The 14,201-nt window shown below is 38.5% G+C and overlaps 1 protein-coding gene across 2 annotated transcripts; it reads right to left on the minus strand.

The window, feature by feature from the left end:
* Positions 1–541: 541 nt before the first annotated feature.
* On the minus strand, positions 542–11,684 carry LOC114160482 (dentin sialophosphoprotein). Of its 2 annotated transcripts, XM_028043093.1 has the most exons (7): positions 11,395–11,684; positions 7,409–8,549; positions 2,898–7,360; positions 1,754–1,949; positions 1,598–1,671; positions 842–939; positions 542–745 (listed from the first exon to the last, which is right to left on the minus strand). In XM_028043093.1, exons 1-7 carry the CDS (start codon positions 11,452–11,454, stop codon positions 685–687), a joined length of 6,093 nt encoding a protein of 2,030 aa, XP_027898894.1. In that variant the 5' UTR covers positions 11,455–11,684; the 3' UTR covers positions 542–684. The 2 variants fall into 2 exon arrangements, with proteins under 2 accessions (XP_027898894.1, XP_027898887.1); XM_028043086.1 differs by having other exon boundaries at positions 2,898–8,549.
* Between the last annotated feature and the right edge of the window lie 2,517 nt (positions 11,685–14,201).

Genomic DNA, 14,201 nt, shown 5'->3' on the forward strand with positions numbered 1-14,201 from the left:
TACGTTTCGCTTTTACATAGTAAAAGTAAAATTTATACATTTAAGAGAATATTCAAGTAAGAGTGAAAATATTTTTGGTAAAAAGTCTGCTCAAGTAACTCGTCATAACTTCTGATTCACATAACATACAATAACATCATAAGACAGACCAAAAAATTGAAAGCATCGAGAAATGTAACTTAAGTAAGCGTTGCGGTACTTCATAATATTACTCGAGTAAAAGTACAGTGTAGTAAAACTACTCCTAAAATGATTTTTTCCTTGAATAATTTTGTTTCAAGAATTAATACAATTTTGATTTATTTATCTATCTTTGTTATTCCCAATTCTGTAAAAAAAAAAAACCCCAACTGTTCAGTCCCTTAGTGTTACTACTACTACAGTTAAGAGTTATAATAATAATAATAATAGCAATAATAATGGTTAACTCTCTCTTAATAAAGGTGTGTGTTAGACCAGCAGAGTCAGTATTTGTACAGAATAAAAAGGAGGATCAGATAGTGTTATCATGATTAAATGTTTACATAAAAGAAACAACAACTTTGTATTTGGTTTTGCTTTATTACCAAAGAAAAGTATGTAGCATGAAAATCTCATCAATGCTTTTAGCTTGATGAAAGACAAAAACAGAGCAATATTTATAACATATTGAGCTATTCACAGAAAGCATTCGGAATATTGTTTTCACTCTTTGGGAGTTTTCTTCAGCTTGGTCTTGAGTTCAGACATGAGTGGATTTCCAAATCTGTGGAGACATAAAAAAGAAACAAAATTTATGATCTTTTGCTGAAAACAACAAAGTTTAGGGTGTTGTTGGAACATTTTCTTGCTTCGGTTTTACCCTGGTTGTGCAGGTGGCATCCATTTGGGTCTCTTTGGTGCTTCATCCGTTTTGGCAGCATCACTCTTCTCTTCCTCTTCCTTTTTCTCCTCAGATTCCTTTAGATTTAGAGTTAAATCACATTAGCTTTCCCCGACATAAAGATAAATAGCGATGTATGGATTAATGTAGGGTGGAAGTGATTAATCTGATTAATCAATCGCAGAAATAATTGTCAATGAATTGATTAATTAGTTAATCACTAACTGGAATATACAGACTCTAAGAAATATATTTTGTTGAGGTGACAACACAGTCAGATCAGTAATTAATACAGAACTGTTCAAGAATATATGCATTTTACAAGCAAGTCCCCAAAAACCGTACACTGAAGGAATGACGTGTTATTTATGATCATCATCATTGGAAACAAAAATCTTACGTTTTTCTCAAAACCTTGATTTTATTCTCAGAATTCTGACTTTAATTTCAAAATTTAGTCTTTTGAGAAAATAATCCAAAATCTGAGAAAAAGTCAAAATTCTTTTATTTTTTTCAGTGGCTCTAATCCTCTTCCTTAGCTTCAGCATTTTAGGTATTAAAATGTTTATTTTCATACCTAATTGAATCATTAATTTTTTTATTTATTTACATCTTTTTGTGTATTGTTAATAATGCATTAAAAAGATTGAAGTGGTTAAATGAAAAATCTGCATTTTTTAATTTTATTAACTGTCAGAATAATGGATTAAAGAATCATTAGATTATTATAATTACCTGTGATTGTGTTTCCGCTTCGTGTCTTGGGGGCCGTTGTGTCTTCTTTAAAACAGGAAAACCTGCTCCAATCCCTGAATTCAAACATAAATACATAAATCATTTTTAAAAATTGCTGAAAAAAGGGACTGATGTGCTGCAGAGAATCAAACCTACCAGGCAGTTTGATCCCAATCCCCAAGCCGCCTAACGGCACACCCACAGGAACTTTACCAGGCACCGGCAGGGAGGGAGTTGGATCCACAGACGGTTTATGGATTAAGGAGCGGGGGTCTGTTGGGGGCCTAGCACGAGGGTTTTTCACCGCAATGCGAGACTTTTGCACTGCAAAATCAAGCATGGCAGCATCAACCTGCAAATAAAAAATCATCTCATTCTATAGCTTATCTGCACACTGCAAAAACTTACCAAGTATTTTGGTCTGTGTTCTAGTGCCGATATCTAAGCACACTTGAATTAAGACAAAGTCAACTTACAAGTAACTTTTCAGCAACATATGGGAGCTTGATTAAAGTAAATAATTCCTTAGTATTGATTTTTTAAAAAGTTTTAGTTCCACTGGGAGATTATTTTACTTATAAAATGTGTAAAATGACTTCTAATAAGTGAAATAATCCACAAGTGGAACTAGAATTTTATCATCAATATTAAGAAATTGTTGGCTCAAAACAAGCTCCTATATCTTGCTAAAAAGTCACTTGTAAGTTAATTTTATCTTATTTCAAGTGTACTAAGAGATTTGCACTAGAAACTAGACCAAAGCACCTGGTAGGACTTTATGTTTTTGCAGTGTAATTAATGAAATTAAGAATGACTAGTTGGTATTTTTTTTAATAAGTGAAGTCAACATTTTAATCAAAACTACACTGCAAAATCACAAATCTTACCAAGTTGTTTTTGTCTAGTTTCTAGTGCAAATGTTTTAATAGACTTGAATTAAGACAAACCTAACTTGCAAGTAACATTTCAGCAAGATACCACATCTCATTTTAAGTCAATAATTGCTTAATATTAATGAAAATGTTCCAGTTCCACTGGCAGATTATTTCACTCATAACAAGACATTTTCCCCCAAGTGTTAAGTGAATTAATCTGCTGGTAGAACTAGAACTTTATGATCAACATTAAGAAATCATTGGCTCAAAACAAGCTCCTTGTTTTGAGCTGAAAAGGTTTATCTTCATTCAAATGTATGAAGATGTTTGCACTAGAAACTAGACCAAAACTACTTGGTAAGATTCCATGTTTTTGAAGTGCTCTTCAGAGAACTGATATTGTTTTGGTTTGTCTGAAACAATACCTCGCTCCAATCTTCTTCCAGCTCAGTCCTGCTTGGGGCTGGAAATGATTCGCTGAGATCTTCTGGAGGTTTTTCCTCAGGTTCATTTTGAGGTTCACCTCCAGAAGGCGATTCAGTCAAAACTCTTTCCTTGGAGATGTCAGACTCTGTTGCTTCTGTCAGTGACGTAACATCTGCTTCTTCATCGGCTCCACTCACTGCGTCTGTCTCTGGTTTAGGTTCATCTTGCTTCTCTTCAGCTGTACCTCCTTCCTGATTTGGATGTTTTGGTTCTGGTGATGAAACTCCTGAATCGGGGCAGGATCCGATCTCACCGGACGCTCCCTCCGCTATCGGGTAAGGGTGAAGAGTTTCAACCATTTCTTCGATCAATGCAGATTCAGAGTTAGACGTAAGAACTTCACAGGTGTCTTCTGAATTGTCATTTTTGTTGGGAAGTACTCCACTGTCTCCTGATTTAATTATCTGAGTCTCACTGAAGGTCTGGTCCAAAAACCCAGAGTCCAGTGTGGTAAAAGAAGTTTCTGTTTCTTCTGAAATTGCCTCCATTACTCCCTCTCTCTTCTCCTCTGATGATGTTTCGCCTGGTTCCTCTTTCAGTTGGTCTTCTTTAATACCACCAGTGTCCTTTGACATCGCTGTCTCGATCCACAAATCAAGGATTTCTTCATCAATCCCATCTTGATGTTCTTCAGCTGGATCTTCTGAGTGTTTCTCCGTTTGTTGCGGCTCATTTGTAATTTCACCAAGGGTCGCCTTAGATTCATCAGCTGTTTCTGTGTCTGTGGTTATCTGACATTGAGATAAGGCTGATTGTCCTGTGATCAGATCAGATGCTGTCCCCACTAAGTGAAGAGTCGTAATCTCATTTAAATCCAGGACTTCATGCTCCGGCTGACCTTCGTCAACGTACTCTTGTTCTTCAGTGTTAAACCTCACCTGCGGAAGTTCAGTGGCACTTTCATCAAATAATTGAGGCTTGATCTCACGGTCATCCTCCAATCTAAAAGCTTGTACAAGTTCTGGACCAAGACTTATCTGTGTCATCTTCCCTTCTTCACTCTTGGGGGATTCAGGAGTTTCATCTGCAGAGTCAACTCCTTCATCAGCTGCTACAGCGTTTCTTTTCTCACAGACATCTCGGGGCAGCCTGTTTGTTTCCCGTTCAGCTGTTTCGTCCTCATCCTCCAGTTCAGTCTCAAATTCCTCATCTGATTGTTTGATCTCTGTCTTCATTGAAGTATCCAGTAACTCGACCTTTTCTTCCTTTGAAAAATGATCTAATTCCAGATTTACGTTGTCGCTTTTTGGCTTCTCTGTATCTTCTGCAAATTGAAGCGTTCCAACCTGCAACTCCTTCTTGCTTTCCTCTGTGCTGCCTTCGCTCATCAGTGAATATTCACCTCCTCCTGCTTCGGAGCTTTTAAAGACCTCCACCTCTTCTGGTAAGTGAATGATCTGAATTTCCTCTGAATTTCCTCCCTCGAAGAACCTTTGTGTGGTATTTTCATCTGAGTCGAGTTCATTGTTGTGCTCAGGAACTGCCTCTGGAGTTTCCTCACACGCCTTGGTGTTGAGCTCGTGAGACAGGCCAGCCTGGCCTTCAATTACCCCCGAGGGAATTTCGCTAAAGCCAATGTTTATTTCCCGTTCAGACTCGCCTCCAGCTTTTACAGTAAGTGGAGCGGTTGTGCAAACTCTTTTCATACAGATCTCTTTGTCAGAAAGCCTCTCCTCAACATCTGCTGATATTTTCTCCATGGTCACATCTTCCTCTGCAGTTTGCATAATGGTGACATTGTCCTCTTTAAATGTAAACTCATTTTTTTCCTCTTCTATTGTCCTTCTGTTCTTGTCCTCTTCTAACTCTTCATCTGTTGTCTGATTTAAATCTTCATTTCCAAAAACAGTCATCTGAACGTTGATATCAGTTAGCTCATCTTTGCAGACAGGGAGAAGAGTTTCTACTTTAGTTTTCTGGTCTGAGAAGTTCAGCTGTGATGCATCTTCACTGAGGTTTGCATCTTCCAGCATTGCTGCAGAAGCTTTATTGTCCATTTCTTCTTCTGTCTTTTCATTGCTGCACTCTTCCTCCTTTGTTTGGGTGCTTTCTTGCATCTTGCTTTCCTCCTCAGAGTCTTCTTCAGCTTCTTCTTCATCATCTTCCACAATGTCCGCCAAGGTTTCCAACACTTTCCAACGATCATCCAGTCTCACATGCTCCTCTTCTTCACTTGATTCAATCCCGTCTGTCACCTCCTGCTTTAACTGCACATGTTCAGATCCAACAGTTGCTTCCTCTTTGTCGTTTCCAGGCACTTCACTCTTTTCCTCAAAGTCTTTTTCAGTTTCCTCTGCATCATCTTCCTGGATTTCACTGCACTCTTCCTCCACGTCTTCTTTGGCTTCATCAGAGGATTGGTCGCTGTCTGTTTGGTTGAACTGCTCCTCTCCTGTGTCTTGATCGTCCTCGCTGCTTGTGGCACTTTGGTTTAAAATATTTTTATCTTGTCTGACATCTTCAACTTCTCTACCCTTGTCCTGCTCTGCCTCTTCACATGTGACAGACTCTTCCTCCTCAACCACACCAGACAACTCTTCGCAAACAAAGTGTTGAGTTTCCACTTGTTCTGTTCTCTTTGCTGAGTTTTCATTTTCAGATTTCAGCTGTGATGCATCTTCACAGATGTTAGCATCTCCTAGGATCACTGGACCAGCCTCGCCTTCCTTTTGCTCTTCTTTCTCTTCTTTCATAAAGTCTTCATCTCGATTGTCTTCCTGTATTTCATCTCTCTCTTCCTGAAAGCCTTTGTTTTCAACCCTTCCTATTTCTTCACAAGTGTGAAAGTTTTGGATCTCGGTTGTCTCTACTCCAAGTTGGTGTGTCGTCATGTCTTCAGTGATCAGCTGATCTCCAGAGTCGTTTCCTGTTTGGCTAAACTGTTCCTCTTCTGTCCTCTGATCAATCTCGCTGCTTGTGACCCTTTGGGTGGAAATATTTTCCTCTTCATTTGTTCTTCTGCCCTTATCGTTTTCTGACTCTTCTGTTGTCTGTTGGTTTGCAGCTGTATTGTCACCCTCCCTTTGTTCTCCTGTGTCTCCATCAGCGGTAAATTGTTCTGCCTCACTTTCTTCCTCGATCTCTTCTTCATTTTTTTCTCTATCATCCGTCTGGATTTCATCGCTCTCTTCCTCCAACTCTTCTTTAACTTCATCCACTTTTGCGACCTCGTCTACTCTCTTTCTGCTCACAGACTCTTCCCCAACAACATCTCCATCACCTCTTTTTTCCAGCTCTTCATAATTTGCCTCATTGGCTGTATTTTCTTTATTTTTAATCACTTCTGTTCCTGAAGAAGTGTGCAACTTTTTCTCTAGTCCAAGTTGATGTTCAGTCATGTTTTCATTAATCAGCTGTTCTGCAGAGTTGTTTCCTTTTAGGATAAACTGTCCCTGATCGTCCTCGCTGCTTGTGACACTTTGGTTTAAAACATTTTCCTCTTGTTGGACATCTTCATCTCCTCTGCTACTCTTCCTGTCCTCTGACTCTTCATGTGTTGCAGACTTATCATCCTTTTCCTCCTCAACCCTCTCATCTTCTGCTACACCTGACAACTCTTTGCAGACCAGTTGCTGAGTTTCCACTTGTTGTGTTTGCTCTGCTGAGTTTTCACTTTCAGCTGAGAGATTCTTGCCTTCTGCCATCTCATAATCAAGATCTGTTGATATTTCCTCCACGGTCACATCTTCCTCTACAGTTTGCAAAATGGTGACATCTTCCTCCTCTTCTATTGTCCTTCTGTTCTTGCCCTCTTCTAACTCTTCATCTGTTGTCTGATTTAAATCTTCATTTCCAAAAACAGTCATCTGAACGTTGATATCAGTTAGCTCATCTTTGCAGACAGGGAGAAGAGTTTCTACTTTAGTTTTCTGGTCTGAGAAGTTCAGCTGTGATGCATCTTCACTGAGGTTTGCATCTTCCAGCATTGCTGCAGAAGCTTTATTGTCCATTTCTTCTTCTGTCTTTTCATTGCTGCACTCTTCCTCCTTTGTTGGGGTGCTTTCATGCATCTTGCTTTCCTCCTCAGAGTCTTCTTCAGCTTCTTCTTCATCATCTTCCACAATGTCCGCCAAGGTTTCCAACACTTTCCAGCGATCATCCAGTCTCACATGCTCCTCTTCTTCACTTGACTCAATCCCGTCTGTCACCTCCTGCTTTAACTGCACATGTTCAGATCCAACAGTTGCTTCCTCTTCGTCGTTTCCAGGCACTTCACTCTTTTCCTCAAAGTCTTTTTCAGTTTCCTCTGCATCATCTTCCTGGATTTCACTGCACTCTTCCTCCACGTCTTCTTTGGCTTCATCAGAGGATTGGTCGCTGTCTGTTTGGTTGAACTGCTCCTCTCCTGTGTCTTGATCGTCCTCGCTGCTTGTGGCACTTTGGTTTAAAATATTTTCCTCTTGTTGGACATCTTCATCTCCTCTGCTACTCTTCCTGTCCTCTGACTCTTCATGTGTTGCAGACTTATCATCCTTTTCCTCCTCAACCCTCTCATCTTCTGCCACACCTGACAACTCTTTGCAGACCAGTTGCTGAGTTTCTACTTGTTGCGTTTGCTCTGCTGAGTTTTCATTTTCAGCTGAGAGATTTTTGCCTTCTGCCATCTCATAATCAAGATCTGCTGATATTTCCTCCATGGTCACATCTTCCTCTGCAGTTTGCATACTGGTGACCAGCACATCCTCTTCTCTAATTGTAAACTCGGTCGTGTCTGGCTCTGTTTCTTGCACATCTTTGCTACTTGTGCCACTTTGAGTTAAAATATCTTCGGTCGTCCGTCCGCTCTTGACCTGTTCTGACTCTTCTGCTGTTGCAGCTTCTTCAGAGACACTCATCTGGACCTTCTCATCCTCTGATAACTGTCTAAGCTGAGTTTCTACATCTTTAGTTTTCTCATCTGAGAAGTTTTCATTACCAGAGCTCAGCTGTGATGCATCCTCACTGATGTTTGCATCTCCTAGAATTGCTGCAGAAGCTTTGTTGACCTTTTGATCTCCTGTCTTTTCATTGCTTTTCTCCTCTGACTTTTCTTCAGCTTCTTCCTCAATGTCCGCCAAGGTTTCCAGCACTTTCTGATGATCACGCGGTCTTATTTCTCTTGAATCCATGTCCTCAAACACTCCCTCCTTAACCCATTCATGCCCAGATCCACCAGTTGCACGCTGTCCATCGTTTTCAGGAGCCAGACTTTCCTCACAAGTGTCACATTTTTCAATATCAGTTTTATCTTGACTGCCTTGATGTACCTTTGCACTTTCTGTGACCAGCTGGCCTGCAAAGTCATTTCCTGTTTTACCGATCTGTTCCTCTATTAGGTCCTCTTTGTTCTCATGATCTTCTTCTTTGGGCTTCAAGTCAATGTCTGCAGTGCAGCGCTCCCAGGCAACAACTGGGGAAGACAAGCTAACAAGAGAAACAGTCGAAAGAGACGCTTCCTCGCCGACTTCTACCCCTCTGGCGTCATCATCTTTTAGGCTACCGTCAGCAGGCTCGCCGTCGACTCCAGGTTCATCTGAGGACGTTGGGTTATTATCGGTGGCTTCAACTGTTTGTGGCCTCAGGAATCTGCTCACAGCTTCGGTTATGTAACACTGGGGAAGAGATGGGAAAGTGTTATTCATCTTAATGATGGAGAAGCGAGACAGACATAAGAAGGCACTTAGTTCCACTTGTACACTAACAGTGCAGGAGGCTATTTACACAATAGCCGCTTTGCAGGCGGATTGTTAAAGGCCCTTTCCTGTTTTAGAATAACAATACCTGGACACACAAAGTAAGGTTCATTAGTAGGAGTCTGAGTTTGAAAGAAGCGGCCTTTGCTGATTACTGATTAAATAACAGATCTCACTTATGTAAGATTAAGGGTGTGTTGCTAAAATACATGCATATTCCTGATATGTGCAAAACATGACAACGTTTTACAGTACTGTGAAAAAGTTATGTCCTATGTTCTTATGATTTGCTCACAAACAAACAAACAAACAAACAAACAAACAGGTATTTTTGTAATCTAGTAAAGACTTCCTAAAGATCTTTCAAAGAAATGTTGTCTGTTAAACCACTTTGCTGTGACCTAAGGATCATTTATGCACCATAAGACTCTTAGAGTGATTTCACGTCTGATAGTCTGGGAGACTCGGTTTGATTCAGGACCAAAATTGCATTGTCTATTTGTGAATACGGTTATGAAAAACACAAAAAGTTAACATAAAGCTATTTTGAACTGGCGTTAGCAAGCTAAAAGAGAAATGCTTGTTAAACAGCGAAGTGCAGGCACTCAGGCAGACAACCAGGCTAAGTAACCAGCTCAGAGAAAAGCTTTACCATTCTTAACTACAAACAACAATAAATGTCATAATTTACATTTTTATTGCTGTAATCATAAATATAGTAGATGACTTAAGAAGCAAGAAAAATAATTTCTGCATTTCAGTTGAAAACAAAAGCAACTGGATTATTTTTTATGCCTTTTTGGATAAATACAGTACCTTTAAAGTGGTAAATTTTATTCAGTTATCAAACTGTCAGAGTCATATACTAGTCTAAGAAATCTGCCCATGATAACTCTGTTTAATCGGTAATAAAATGGCCTTTTAGCAAAAAGAACTAGCAGCTAAAACCTGACAGTGAACATAAGTAGGTTTACAAAAGAGCTATTTAAATATCTGAAGTCTTGTGTTCAGTGGCGCCACCAAGTGGGGTCGGGATGCAATTACCATGGCTGTAAATTTGACGCCCCACCTCCAATCAGAGTCTGAGATGCATCCTGTTGATGAGTATAATTCAGAAGAAAAGAAGGCGAGTGCATGACCTTCAGAAATATTTTAAGGCCTATTAATATCTAGTTTTGTTCTTCATCTGCCCACTCTGTTCTGTTTCCAAACAGCCACTGCAAAGTCATGCTGAGAAATCAGGAATGGGACGAAATACTTTAGACATGACGCTGACGCATACCTTGAGTTTTCAGCCATTTCATCCCAACATGCTTCATTAAGTCAGGTAATTGACCTTAGATACAAATATATTCACAGAAATGTATGTATTTACACGAATTATAAGCTGTTAGTGAGCCCAGAGTTAAACCTTTGTTAAAGAATCAATATATTGTCTTGTTTTTCTTCTCTTTCTGACTGTATCAAGAGTTTTGTGTTGTGTATGGGAGCAAATTCCTGCCGTGTGTTGAAAAAAAGAAGATTAAGAATTTGGACCTCTTACTTATAAGACATATATTTTATTGGGATTGGATAAGTCAACACCATGAGAAAGTAAAAACTGTAGGATATGAGATTATTAAGTATGGATGTGACAAAATCCACAACTACTGAAACTCAAAACATACTGTTGTTAAAGTAGCTGATTATTATGAATCCTGGATATAAAGGAGAAGGATTTTAGATTGAAACTCTGTTCTGTCCATGTTTGAGTCTTATTTTGAAGTGAGAAAGGAAGTACTTCTTGTTTTGCTGCATTGTTTTGACATATTTCTGACTTTAGATACTACTGATCAAACCAGAACTGGTTAACATTTACCAGACATTCATAAGAATATAGTTTTATTAAAATTAAAGCTGTGTCTTTTCATTAGGATGAATTACAAGATATTATCTCAGCTGAAACATAGTAAGATAATTAAATGATTACCATGCGACATCAAATTATACACTTTTTTCCCATCATGGTGGCAGAAATGGGCTTCCGTAGATTGTATCCCACCATACTTTATTGCCATAGGCTACAGTTTTATCACATTGCAGCATTATTTAAAGATGCAGGATGTAAATTTAATTCCTAAAAAAGTTGTTTTTTTTTACATATTTGTTAATATTAGACAGATAATCTGTGAAAAGATCAATCTTCTCCACCTCCTCCATGAGCTGCTACCATTTGAAGAAATGCAACCAATCAGAGACAGGGGGAGGGGCTTAGTGCACTCCTGCTAAATGTGCTAATGGCAGAGAAACAACTGACCTTTACAGAAAAACCGTTTATCTGCCGTCGTTGGTGGCTATGCTAACTAGCCTGACCATTCACAATATGCTATGATAGCTGTGTTAAGCCCCGCCTCCTGGCTCTGATTGGTTGTTTCTAGTTAACATGAGCATAATATACTGTAATGACTGTATTTCAATAAATATGGAAATATATAAATAAACATTGATATTTTATCCCTGATGTTTAAACACAGCAGATAATTTTAACAAATAGTAAACAAATAAATGAGATAAAATAAAAGAGGGGAGAAACGTGACCGATGCAAATTAAAGACCAAATATGGATGAATAGAGGGAGGAGCAGAAAACAGGGGAGATGTATGTGTGTAGTGTTTGTGTGAGAAACATCTAAACAGGAAGACATTATTAAAACATTAATTTTCATATTTCATAACTTTAAACTTTAACATCAAATCTCTGTAAAGTTAACATGATAGCTGCTCACCCAGACTGAGACCAGCGTCCTCTCCGCCCGCTGAAACGGACCTTCGGGGTCCGGCTCCATCTTTGCGCCTCCTTCCCTGTTTAACTTTTAACCGTTTGAAGCAGAGAAACGGAAAAGCGCATGAGTTTATCCAGGAGCTTCATCAGAAAGCTGCTTCCAGACGCTCCTGCGTCCTGCAGGTGGACTCCTCTCTCCTGGCGTTTGTCCGGCGCTGTGACCAGGAAGAGGCTGATCCCAGCTGAGCGCCGCGTCGAGCCGATGCGCTGCAGTTTGCGGATGTAAACAGCGCTACTTTTGACACATCAGACCACTAAACTGCATGTGATGAGGTGATGGGCTGCAGTGAGAAATGCAGTTTTAAAATAACTTTGAGTAGGCCGAGTCATGGTGGGGAAAACTTAACCAGTGCATGAATTGAGCTGCATTTCCCCCCCCAGCGATGCATGCTGATTTATTTTTAACTTTTGCATGTTAAGCCTCAATAAAGCAGCATGGGAAGATGTGTGTAGAACTTAGGAATTGGAGAAGTGGCTCAAGGTGATAAAGTTAGATTGCACAGGCTTTATCATCGGCAGTTTGACCTAAAGCACAGTTTCTTTGCTTCTACTTCTGTTTCTGTCACTACATGAAGAGAAGTGACAGAAACAGAAGTTAAACATCTTATTTCATACACAGAGCCAGGAAAAGGTCGTTGCCCCCTTACAGATTTCTGCTGTTTTGGCTTCTTTGTTGCTGCTTAATGTTTCAGATCTGGAAAAAAAATGTCAGTATTAGACAAACAAAAACAACCTGAATAAATTTAAAAGTAAGTTTTCAAATTATACACTGCAAAAACACAACTCTGGCAGATTACTTCACGTATACTGGGAAAAATGTCTTGCTATAAGTGAAATAATCTGTCAGTGCAACTACAATTTCATCAACATTAGGGAATTATTGCCTCGAAACAAGCTCCTATCTTGCTGAAAACTTACTTGTAAGTAAGTTGTGTTTTATTTTAGGTCTATTAAGATGTTTACACTAGAAACTAAACCAAAAGTACTTGGTTAGATTTGTGCTTTTTGCAGTGTAATCTCATTTGAAGTGAAAAGTTATCCAAACCAACCTGACGGTGACATCTTACATCACTGCGGAGAAAATCTGCTCATTTTCTTCCCAGAATTGCTTTAATTGAGGTTTTTTTGGTTTTTTTTTAAAATAAATGGCCTGTTTAAAGTCACACAGCAGTACCTCAATTGGATTTAGGTCTTTACTTTGACTAGGACACTCCAAAACCTAAATGTTCTTGTTTTAAGAAAGAGGCAGCGATACTGGTGTGCTTTTGTTCTCACTGGTTTTGAATTTCTGTATCATAAAATGTTGCTTTTCAAGATCTTTTATCCTACTTCCTGTTGTCAGACAGGTTCTATTGAAGTGATTTCAGCATTTTGTATTTACTCGGGTCATTTTTAACTGGTATCAACATTTATTTGATGATCTGAAATGTGTAAGAAAGCGAAAACAGCTGAACAGCAGCATAACAGAGTCTAATAACATGAAATAATAAAACATGTCTGGAAGCTTCAGCAAATCAGCAGCTGAGAAGAGCTAAAGGGAAAAGCCGTTAGTGGTTTCTTTCTGCTTATAGCTGTGGCCGGCTGAAACTTCTGGTAGTGTGGCCTGCTTCCAGTAAAGTGAGGCTAATTGTGTGATTATTTCTGCAGCATCTCTGCTGAGTTGCTTGAGAATTAGCTTTATTTTCCATATTTCCAAAATTTAAACCTGAAATATTCCTAAACAACTCGTTTATTTTTCCTCTCTTGTAACAAAATGAATAAATTTGAAGCCATTTTTTCAGCTAACTGTCTGGTAGTGCACAGCAACAGGTGGGGGAGGGGAGGTGCATTACTCAGTGTTTCATACAGACATGAAAAACAAAAAAACAGAATTATCTGCGTTTTATCCATTGCTATTTTATTGCTGTTACTGTTTTATCTGTTTAAACTGTAACATAATCTTCTGCATTAAATCAATCAATTTCTGATTGATTGGATAAAACATGCAGCTAACATCTGAGCATCACTTCCTGTCTTCCTAATGAGCACTTAACAGTCAGAGTGCCCAGATTGAGGCCAAGCATATTGCTCTTCAACTTTCTCTTCTTCTTGTTCTTTTTAAAATACTGTTTATATACATACTTATTTAAAAAAAAACAACCTTTTCATTAAAAAAATTATATAAAGTGTCTGTAACGTTTTACGCTTTTGTTGCTTTCTCAAATCAATCATAGTAAAATAAAAAATATGTATTTCTCCCAGGTATATTTCATGTACCTGAGACAAAACACAGACAATAACAAAAAACTACAAATATCAAAACCCAATTAAAATACAAAATAGATAATAAAGGAAGAAAAATAACAAAAGCAAAACATATTTAGATTTTTTTTGAAAAAAGAAAAATTAGAAAGATGAAATCTTCTATTTGCAACATGATGACATTTAAATAAAAATATTTAATCATGCAAACATCAAAGGGGGTTGAATACTTTTTGAAGTCAAAGTGGAACAGAACTGAAGGGGTGAATATTTATGCTACATATCTTTATGTAACTGTCATTACTTTGTAGAAATTAGTTTTCATTTTATGTTAAAGGGCTTTTCTTGTCAAAAAAGTAACATTTAGTCGATCACGATTGATCTGTAAAAGCAATTTCTGCAGGTTTAAAACATCTTCGGTGAGAGAGAATTTAAATTCCTCCTTTGTGACCCAAATTTGGCAAACGGAGCCGATTCTGGTTAAAACTTTAATGTGCCTTAATACCAGAA

The sequence above is a fragment of the Xiphophorus couchianus genome, chromosome 2, assembly GCF_001444195.1.
Source record: "Xiphophorus couchianus chromosome 2, X_couchianus-1.0, whole genome shotgun sequence".
NCBI classification, from domain to species: Eukaryota; Metazoa; Chordata; class Actinopteri; order Cyprinodontiformes; family Poeciliidae; genus Xiphophorus; species Xiphophorus couchianus.